The sequence below is a fragment of the Pistacia vera genome, unplaced genomic scaffold (genome assembly GCF_008641045.1).
Source record: "Pistacia vera cultivar Batoury unplaced genomic scaffold, PisVer_v2 Contig496, whole genome shotgun sequence".
NCBI lineage: Eukaryota > Viridiplantae > Streptophyta > Magnoliopsida > Sapindales > Anacardiaceae > Pistacia > Pistacia vera.
This window is the reverse complement of record NW_022196330.1, coordinates 1,123,503-1,133,749: the sequence shown is the minus strand read 5'-3', so window position 1 is coordinate 1,133,749 and position 10,247 is coordinate 1,123,503. Positions and strand designations below refer to the sequence as shown.

Sequence of the window (10,247 nt, the reverse complement as noted above, 5' to 3'; positions counted from 1 at the left end):
CTAGAAATAAATAATCATCAATTGTATTTAATATTTGATTTTAAAAGAATGTATCAAGATCAGTAAGGCTGTCAGTCTTAATAATTTCACTAAATGCAAAAGAAAAAAGAATGGTCTATGGGAGAACTATTCTGGTGATGATTAGGATGCCAGCTCAGAGAAGCTTTATAAAAGATGTCACAGTCTCATTGGTTCCAAATAAACGAGTAGAGAGTATAAAAACACATCACTTGTCCATTTGCTGGTGTTTAAAGGACTTGCTAGCGTGCGCAGGGAGGTAATCGGCGCACCCAAAAAGCCATTTAAAAACAAGGCGCATTTTAGCCACCCCACCCACCTTCTTCGGAGAAGTTTAATTGGTTTTGTAACCCTGTAGCTGGTGGTGAACCTATCATAACTTAAATCTCATTTCCATTCAAATTCAACCAAGCAAACCTCTCTGTCTCTCTAAACTTTCTAACTTTTTTCTGATCTGGTAATTTTTTTATAAAATTTTCTTTTGCATGACTGAATATGGATGTGTTGTGTCGTTTTCGGCGTTTTGATTTGTCGTTTTTGTGTTGATGTGCAGAGAGGTAGAAATTTTTTTGGTTGATTTCTATCATAGATGGCTGCTCCACCTGCGAGGGCTAGAGCTGACTACGATTATCTCATTAAGCTTCTATTGATTGGCGATAGCGGTGCGTCATTTGTTTTTTCCTTTTTATTTTCTCGTGGTTTTCGCGAGAAACAAACTGATCAAAGTTTGCCTAGGTTGCATTATGAGTTTAAAACTTGTTTAGGTTATCATTTCTCTGAATTGACTAAGATCTGATTGCATTTAATGATTCAATTTCATTGCTGAGATTTAGTTTGCATTTGTGTTAAAGGATCTAGTTTGGAAGAGGATTTTAATTATTCTATTTTTTATTAACATTTATATGTTAAGAAGCAGTTTGGCCGTAGTTAGTTCGAAAACGTGAAGTTGATCTTCTATGTCTTAATTGATCAAAATGATGCTGTTTCCTCATGAAATGCTTGCTTCCTTGTTCATTTTTCAAACCTATAAACCTTTTTGAGTGTGTTTCACTAGAACTTGGCTTTTGGACTTTGAACTAGTTTACTAGTAACTATAACGGTGAGGTAATTATATTAATTATTTAATTAATTTTACAGTTTACTTCTTGATTGTGGAGATTCAAGGACCAAACAGAAATGATATTTGGACGACTCATTTGTTTTAGACTTTAAATGTATTTTTTGGAGCTCTTTTGACCTTTGGTATAGCTTGGGTGTTACTGGATTGGTTGCTCTCTTCTTTTCCCTTTCAGTGAAACGATGTGTTATAGTTCACGGATCATTCCATAATACTTAAAACAATATCATATTGGGGGAGAACACCATTGTCTAAGGATTTATTATTTTATTAATATCTGTTCATCTTTATCGGGTGGTTTGAATATTACCTGGTATTCATACCATTGGGTATAGTAGAATTTTTCCTAATATTATGAGAACAACTTGTTTAGTTTTTGGCTCTCTACAAGTGAGTAAGATGTTTCTGTTAAAGCTAATTTGACATATTGTGAGCCCAAACACTCCTTTACAATTCTGATAATATTTGGTGGATTCTAATTAGTTTATGTTCAGGACAATTATCTTATGTGAAAGTTATACATCAAAGCAAGTTGATTGTTTAGTAACATGTTTCTGATTTTCCTTTTGCCTTAATGGATAGCTTCTGGAACCTTTGAGGCATATCTTCTTTTTTCTCTTTAGTTTAATTTGTTTAAATTTTTATTTCTAAACTTCATATTTTAAATAGTGAGGATCTCAGACAAGAAGTCTCATCTAGTTTCTGTTTGTAGCTTGTGTTTGCTTCAGACAAAATTGCATTAATAATTTTGCCTTTTAATCTTCATTTTGTTAGTACCTCTGCAGGTGTGGGTAAGAGTTGCCTTCTTTTGCGTTTCTCAGATGGTTCATTCACCACCAGTTTTATCACCACCATTGGGTGTGTATTCTCTGAATTGTGGAGTTATACTGTAGTATCTAGATTTGCCTCTTATGAATTCCTAGTCTTGACACAGTCATTCTATCTCATCCAGCATTGATTTTAAGATAAGAACCATTGAGCTTGATGGAAAACGGATCAAGCTTCAAATTTGGGATACAGCTGGTCAGGAGCGGTTTCGAACAATCACAACTGGTAAATATCTTGTTTTTATAATTTCATTCATTTCAATCGTACAGGGTAGATTAGATGTATGGAAGTTGCCCGGCTTATCACAGGTTACTTGAATGACTTAAAGAAAACTAAAATCATGGTGCATTTGAGATTTGTTATTTACCTTGGAGATGATCGAGCTGAACACTATTGATTTCATAAGCCTATTTATTTTTATGTTTTTCTTAAATATGGAAGAAACATTGAAAACTGTTTTTTCATGGAATAGGTGTACCAAATAAAATTTTGCAACAAAGTGAAAACCTTCCATGTGTAGGGTAAGAGGGCAGCCTTAGAGATTTCTGGAAGGTGGATATGGTTGCAAGAGTGTAACCGAGGACAGAAATCTGGTTTGTAGAATAATTGTCCCATTGAAATACCACTAGTAGGTTCGTGGAAATGGTATGTGGCTTCCTAAGTGCAAGTGGAACTGGAGATCAAACTAAGCATAACATGGCTGGAGAATATGGCGAGTTGGGCTTGATTCTTAGTAAACATAGGGATACTAGTTTATGTCCAGCTTTATTAGTCCATGGAGATCATTGCGATCTGCATGTTAAGCTACAGAGGTCCTAGTGGTAGCACCCTTCCTTTCTGGTTGGTTGATGTCTTAGATACTGCCATTCAGCCAATTGACTGGATTATTCCATAGCTGCTGGCAATGCTCTGATTAAATCTTGTGAGCAAGTGTTTGCGTACTTTACTTTTTCTAGTTATCACTCAAATTATAATAGCTTCCTGGTTCTTTTATTCAGGTAGGCATCAATGTTACATTGTGTGAGAGGCAGTGTATGAGTTTGTTGTGGCATAGAACACACCAAAGCAAATACTTTGGTACTAGAAGTAACATTAATGCCTGATATAATGGCAGCAGGGAAGCTTGTAGATATTTTTAATCTGATTCTTTTAGTCCTAGTCAAATATGGATCCAATGTTTCATTTTGTGGAGTTTTCTTAGTTCTTTGGTATTGTTGCCACTATTTTCTAGAGCTGTATATGTTTCATTTGAATTTTGCTTTAGTAACTCTATTTTGTTATCTCTTTTTACAGCTTACTACCGTGGAGCTATGGGAATTTTGCTGGTCTATGATGTGACAGATGAATCATCTTTCAATAGTAATCTTCATTCCCCTACTTATATTAGTTAATACTTAGGATAGTTGTCCCTTCACATTCTTAAGTTAAATCTTTTTGCTTAACATTTGTATGTTTTTAAGGTCCTCTGTTTCACTGAGTTGGATGGTTCAGAAATGCAGTGATTTTACCCTACAATTTCCTTATTATATGGATCTATCTGTTTATCTTAAGTTTTCTTATACAACTTGGCTTCTTACCTTTTTCAGACATTAGGAACTGGATTCGCAACATTGAACAACATGCTTCTGATAATGTTAACAAGATATTGGTAGGGAACAAGGCTGACATGGATGAGAGCAAAAGGGTATGCTAGTTTGCATATTGTTTTTTTTTTTTTTTTTTTTTTAATCTTTCCATTGCTGTATAGTTACTGAGTGAGTTTGTGATATGTGCATCTATGCACAGGAAGGACATGGACCTTTTCTGTGTATTTGTAAAGAAAAGAAGAGTGGCTATTTTTTGCATCTATATCTTATAGGATAAATTATTCTCTCTTGCTGGTGCCTTAACTTTTTTATCTTTTGATGGGAGTGCTCATGTTCAATGTTCTGATGGTACTTTGTGCATTTTATTGTTTTCAGGCAGTGCCTACCTCTAAGGGCCAAGCACTTGCTGATGAGTATGGTATCAAATTTTTTGAAACTGTAAGTGTCACTTTGTGATTTTTGAAGCTAGTTGGGTGGATGATGGTTAATCTAACAAACATTCTGTACTGCAGAGTGCAAAGACAAATCTAAATGTTGAGCAAGTTTTCTTTTCAATAGCAAGGGATATAAAACAAAGGCTTGCCGATACTGATTCAAAGGCAGAGGTATATGAACACCTTGCTGAATTTTATTAAAAGAGATTAAAAAGAAATTCAATGGTCTCTTTAGAAACTATACCTTGTTTCAGTAGACTTAAAATGTTCTTGTCTTGTTTGCAGCCTGCTACGATCAAGATTAATCAAGCAGAGGCAGGCGGGGCTGGTCAAGCTTCCCAAAAATCAGCTTGCTGTGGTTCCTAAGAAGCTCAATTTATTTCTGAGCGGGAGGTAAATCCTGGTGTAACACATGGAAAAGGAAAATGGTAAATGGAAAACAAAAGAACTAATTGTGATTGACAATATGATGGGTGCTTGTAATATTTCTTATGTCATTCTTTTTAATCTTGCTTTAGTGTGTGAAATGTAGTCTTTAATTATCGAGAATTTTATTTTGTGGCAACAGTTCTTTGTATCTTCTGACACAATTTTCTTTTCTTTTTTTCTTCCGGCCTCTTTACTGTGTCATAATATATGTTTATATTGTTAGTCTCTGTAATTTTAGAAAGAAAAAAAAAAAATACTGGTTTTCCTTCCAAATCCTGGTGCAATTGCCTCGAAATTATTATTTTTTTTTTGGAAAGCTGCAGGAAGCCACCATTTGCCCTTTTTTTAAAGTTCTCTATGAATTAATTAAAGACCATGAAATTTGGATATGTCTAATAATATGTCAAGAATCCACTAACTTATGAAACAGAAACACAATGATAAAATAAACACCACGATGATCGAAGAGTATTACGATTAAGAGTTATGTCACATAATAATTTATAGAACAAAATGTGAAACTAGAATGACCAAAGGGTGATTACATTGCCACAGAATAATTTTGATGACACCAAAATGTGACACATTTCCACACAAGGCCTACATCTCCAACCTAAATTACATAAGCTCTCTTCTTGTATTCTTAACTACACACCTTTTGTATATCAAAAGTCAAAAACATCGTTCTCCATGAACTAAGAAGCACAATTGTAAGTCCTAAACAATTGTGCACCAATCTAATAAAAACCTCTTAAGTTGGCTCATCATGACAGAGTTACCACCAAAATACTTGTTACTATGCACAGAGATTATTCTATCTTACATCTTTCCAAATGCCCATTATACATCTTACAGGTTCAGTTCTTCCTTTCCATATATTCGCTGAAGCTCCCGAGTCGCTGCTTGAAATGACTCTGTGGAAAAATAGTAGATGATACAAAGCAGGAAAAAAACTTTTTAACAAGACCCACTCCACACCCAACCAAAATCCTCAGACACGCTAAGTCAGGGAAATACAAATGCATACAGAGAACTCTTAAAATCAAAACAAGAATCCATACCTTTCCAAATGCGAAAAGATTTCTGATTAATAGGTGCACCAAAAACAGTTTGAATTGTATCAAATAACAAGCTCTCAGGAGTGCTCCTTAATTCTTGCACTATCTGATAGATAGTCTTTCCATTCTCAAAGTATATGTGATTGTTCGGATGCTTTGTTTTGCAACCAGCATGGCGCTCAAACTCATAAGCATTTAGCACCTTATACAACCACATAAATCCTAGTTGTTAGCCATCAAGAATTTCACATGCAAACTTAGAAACAGTTGAACGACTCACCTTGTTGTAATTACATAATTGACACCCACAAAGATAACCAGAGCCTTTTATAACACCACGAAGCTCCTAGTTAGATGCCAAGATACAACTATAAGTCACTAAACAGCATAAAAATCAGAGTAACAGACAAAAAAAAATGGGAATTTACCTCCCGTGACAAAGAAACATACTTCACAGGGACCCCATCAAGCATACCAGTTGATATCAAACTTCTAACGTTTGAAGGGAAGCTGTTTGGAGCTTCTTTCCTGGAACTTTTCAACTCTAGTTTATTCTTGGATACAGATTCAAGTTTTGATTTAGCAACTCGAGGCACGGCTGCAAACGCATTCACATTTGATGCATTCAACTGCTTTCCAGAGGCTGCTTCTGAAGTTTGAACTGAAGAGTATGGTGGGTCATAGCCACTAATGGGCTGCCCCACAGGGATAATATCATGTTCGTCATCAAATCCAACAAAAGATATTATATTGGCATCTTCTTTCCGATAGGTGTCAGAAAAAGATATGGCACCATCGTCAACCTTGCCATAAGTTCGACCTGTTGATCTAATATTTACATCCCCCCTACTATAGGTATGACCCATCAATGTAACATTGTCATCCTCCTTATTATAGGCTTGCCCCATTGTCATATAACTACTTTGGATTTCCTTGTTATAGGCATGTGCTGTAGACAAGTCATTATTACTATCAATATCAAGACTATGTTCCTTTGGAGGATGCATACCATTGTTGGAGTCCTTAACCTGATTGACTTTCACTTTTCTATATCCACCATAGCTAAATGTTTCAGAATCTTCCATAGCATGAGACATTGACAATCCAGCAGATGCATCTTCTCCAAAATGTTCTTCAATACCCTTTCTTCTCATGTCATCTGTTCCAACAGGAGATAAGTTCCTTTCAGTAAAACCGACGGTCCTTGCAGATTCAGATCCAAGCAACCGGTCAATAAATTGGTTTGGAACTGACTGAAAATTAGAAGTGTTTCCCCAGTAAGGAACATTTGCATTAGATATTTCAACACTTGATTTGTCGTTTGGAGCTTGTACCGCTTGCTTCTTGTTTGGAAACAGCTCTGCTTCACCAGTACTGACAAACCATTGATGAGGCCTTTTTGGTTCAATCCTGGAAGGATTATCAAATGCTGCATCTCCATCAGCTATATGCCCAGGGCCCTTTGCCATCCAAAATCCTTTGTTCTGAAAAGACTGTTAGAAACAATCACTATGAAGTTGCTCATTTAACAGACCCAGCGACAGGAACAACTTGATTCATTCACCAAGAACAATGAAAAACTTTAATCCAGGCAACAACTCAGAATACAACTACCGTTGCTCTTCCCTCTTTTGTGTAAACAAAACTGAATTCTGATTGTAATATATGTTCAAAACTCAAAACAGATATTCACCGATATCGTTAAAAACAATAATATTTAAAAGACCATTGTACACTTGTTGATTATCAAATTTACTATAAAATAAATAAAATAACTCACAAAACCTTGTCCCCCATCATTTTGCACCAAATTCTACTATAAAGCATAAAACAATTATTTTTATAGGTATATCACTTTCCAACCATATTTTACCCACTAATAGCAATAAGGATTGACATTTACACATCAAAACAAAAAAAATTTTTGATGAGAAAGTTGTTAGACCAGTATAATGGATACTTTAATAAATTCAGCAAACTTATAGCATCTATAAATTCAGGAACAATTCATTTACAGAAAGCCAATGGAAAAATTTATGGCACTAGCATTTTTTAGGAACCAACTCATTCACTGTGCCCAATGGCAATATTCAAGCAACAAAAAGCATTTCCTCTGTACAACTATATGGAAACCTTTCTAAATACTTTCAACAGTACCACATTGATTGGCATTCTATGGGAACCTAACTTACTAGCCCAGAAATCATTTAACTTGTTAATTACAATAAAGGAGACTCTTCTCAAATTTGTGGATAAAAAAATCTTCAAAAGAGATACTACAAGTAATAAATGCAAACCCTCCAATTTACTCTCCCTGGAGTGGCTTCAACTGAACAGTGAAGAGTGTTCTGAAGTCTCCAATTTAATGATTTCGAAGCACTGTCTATACTGCTCTGAGTATTGAACTAAAAATTGATCGCAATTAGTACCCAAGTAGACTGTTATCCAAACTCAGTCAAGGCCCCTGCATAATTTCACCTTCGAATGTTCACTAAACCACTAAATTTTTCCCTTTTCACAATCACATTCCATGATATATATTTAAACTAATTTTCTCTTATATATTTAAAATATAAGTTCTAATTAAAGAAGTCCAGATAAATATAAATACTAAAAAAATACTGCAAGAACTTCAAAAAAACTAGAACGTACCATTTTTCGTCTTCAATCCGTACACTAAACTTTCCACTTTCCACTTTCCACTCTTCTTTCATTCAAAATTTCGAGCAACCTCTGACACACAAACGACAGTCGTTTTAGCCTACTAACAAAATCCTTCACGCTCTTTCTCAAAAAACAACACACACAGAGACACTTACAATATAGAACATTACGTTACACGGACAAAGCTTATGTAACACAAAAATTCCACAACGGCCGTTCATTTCTCAGAAAAGTGCTTTGATTTTAAAATTTTACATGCAATTCATTTTAACTCAATAATGTGTACAAATATTGTTCGACTGTGTATGCGTACCTTCAACGATCACCGGAAACCTGATCGACAGTTGATCGTAGGCGGCAGCGCCTCGAATTTCCGGCGAAGCGACACCGGCGACGAAAATTAAAGAACAACGGTTAATGTGGTGTGCGTGGGACACTTGATTTTTTCTCGAATATAAAAATAGAATACACCTGCACGATCAGTAAGTCAAGGTTGCATGTCATCTTGTCGTACACGTGTATGGTGGATGATGAATACAAGCCGTTGATCTGGTGAACCACTTGTTGAGGGAGTTTTTTGGTCTTTTGGATATAGCATAGTAAAAGATCTTAAACGAACGGGTGGACTTTGTACCCAACACGTGGCCGAATATGGATGGATAAAATATGAAAGAGTACAAAATTAGGTTTCTCTTTTATGTAGCCAATCAAGTTTCGGCCTGTAATCGTTAAGAAAAAGTTAGTGTTAACGTTGTTTCTGTAGATGTTTTTGTGAAAATATAGTTTTACTGATCGAGTAGGAATTTTATTATTTAAATTTATATTTTATTTTTGATTTAGATATTATTATAATTACACATCACTATTATTCTTATTTTTAATCATTATTTACTAAAATCCTTTGAACTTTACTCTCGTCAATTTTGTCAATTGTTGATAATTAAACGATTAGAATTTGTTCAATTGTCTCTCTTAAGTCAATTTCGATCAATTTCAAACACCAAAACCTAATATTTACCATTAAAAAACTCATCGATCACTCATTTTTAAAAATCCTAATAGTTTGGATAAGTTTGTTTTCTGTTCTCTATCGGAATATAAATTTAGATATTAAAATAATATTTAAAAGTCAGTGATGAGAAAGTGTTTTAAATTATTATTTGTGAAAAGTCTTAATTAATTATAGTATGAATTAATAAGATTTGTAGTGGTTGATTGACGTAATTGAGAATAAAATAAGAAACAAGAGAAAACGATATTTTAGTATAGCTAAGCTTATCTGATTACTACTCTCTTTAGATACTAGTTAGATAACTAAAAACGGTTGAAGAAGTTTCGGCACTTGATAAGTGAGGTGGCTTGGATACTTTTTGCCTACCATAAATATAGGCATTAAAGATTGCTTAATTGCGTGATCATTATGAAAGCGATTGAAATAAAATTTTATTTTATTTTTTAAACTCCAAACACGCGTAAAGGTTTAATCATTTTCGTTATTTTTTCACAAATAGATTCTCCAACTCAGTCGAAATATAATTTGTTAATGGACTGAGAAGCATAAAGGATAGGATATATTAAGCAAAAAATACAGTAGAATACATAACCTACCGTATAATTTTAGTATTCTGAAATTGCTTTTTATACTTATACATACTATAAGTAATAAAACTTAAATTATATCTTCTCCCTCCAGCAATCAAGGTTGATATTGTAAATTCGGTGCATAAAATGGAGAGAATATCACTCTGCAAATGTTCTAGCCATGACAAACGGCAAATAGTTTAGGAAGGATGTTTCCTTTAATTTGTACAGATGCATGCCCAGGCAAACTTTATGAATTGAAGAAAATCAAACAATTTTAAATATGCAGACCCTCTCAATAAAAGAAGAATAAATTCAGTACTGCTGAGGAAAGTTTAAATAAATAAAATAACTCAAATAGAATCATAGATAATATCTCACTGAAACAAGTCTGAATCATATACAAGAAATTAAACGAAAATAATATCTGTGACTGTCGGAAGAACAATGAACAAATCCCGCGCACAAAATTCCAACAAGTTGGTAAACAAAGGAAGAAACTAAACCTAGTATCTAAATACAATAACTATCT

At 34.2% G+C, this 10,247-nt stretch overlaps 2 protein-coding genes across 4 annotated transcripts; one reads left to right on the top strand and one right to left on the bottom strand.

Moving 5' to 3' along the window:
- Nucleotides 1–286: 286 nt before the first annotated feature.
- Nucleotides 287–4,590, top strand: LOC116105249 (ras-related protein RABE1c-like). Of its 2 annotated transcripts, none has more exons than XM_031391687.1 (9): nucleotides 287–475; nucleotides 608–680; nucleotides 1,921–1,993; nucleotides 2,088–2,188; nucleotides 3,257–3,322; nucleotides 3,550–3,647; nucleotides 3,925–3,987; nucleotides 4,062–4,154; nucleotides 4,269–4,590. In XM_031391687.1, the coding sequence occupies exons 2-9, from the start codon at nucleotides 608–610 to the stop codon at nucleotides 4,347–4,349; spliced, it is 648 nt and encodes a 215-aa protein (XP_031247547.1). In that variant the 5' UTR covers nucleotides 287–475; the 3' UTR covers nucleotides 4,350–4,590. The 2 variants fall into 2 exon arrangements, with proteins under 2 accessions (XP_031247547.1, XP_031247546.1); XM_031391686.1 differs by having other exon boundaries at nucleotides 288–475; nucleotides 572–680.
- Nucleotides 4,591–4,873: 283 nt separating this feature from the next.
- On the bottom strand, nucleotides 4,874–8,543 carry LOC116105291. 2 transcript variants are annotated; one of them, XM_031391736.1, is made up of 6 exons: nucleotides 8,448–8,543; nucleotides 8,123–8,203; nucleotides 5,899–6,963; nucleotides 5,751–5,816; nucleotides 5,474–5,672; nucleotides 4,874–5,326 (listed from the first exon to the last, which is right to left on the bottom strand). In XM_031391736.1, exons 2-6 carry the CDS (start codon nucleotides 8,123–8,125, stop codon nucleotides 5,262–5,264), a joined length of 1,398 nt encoding a protein of 465 aa, XP_031247596.1. In that variant the 5' UTR covers nucleotides 8,126–8,203; nucleotides 8,448–8,543; the 3' UTR covers nucleotides 4,874–5,261. The 2 variants fall into 2 exon arrangements, with proteins under 2 accessions (XP_031247596.1, XP_031247597.1); XM_031391737.1 differs by having other exon boundaries at nucleotides 5,899–6,954.
- Between the last annotated feature and the right edge of the window lie 1,704 nt (nucleotides 8,544–10,247).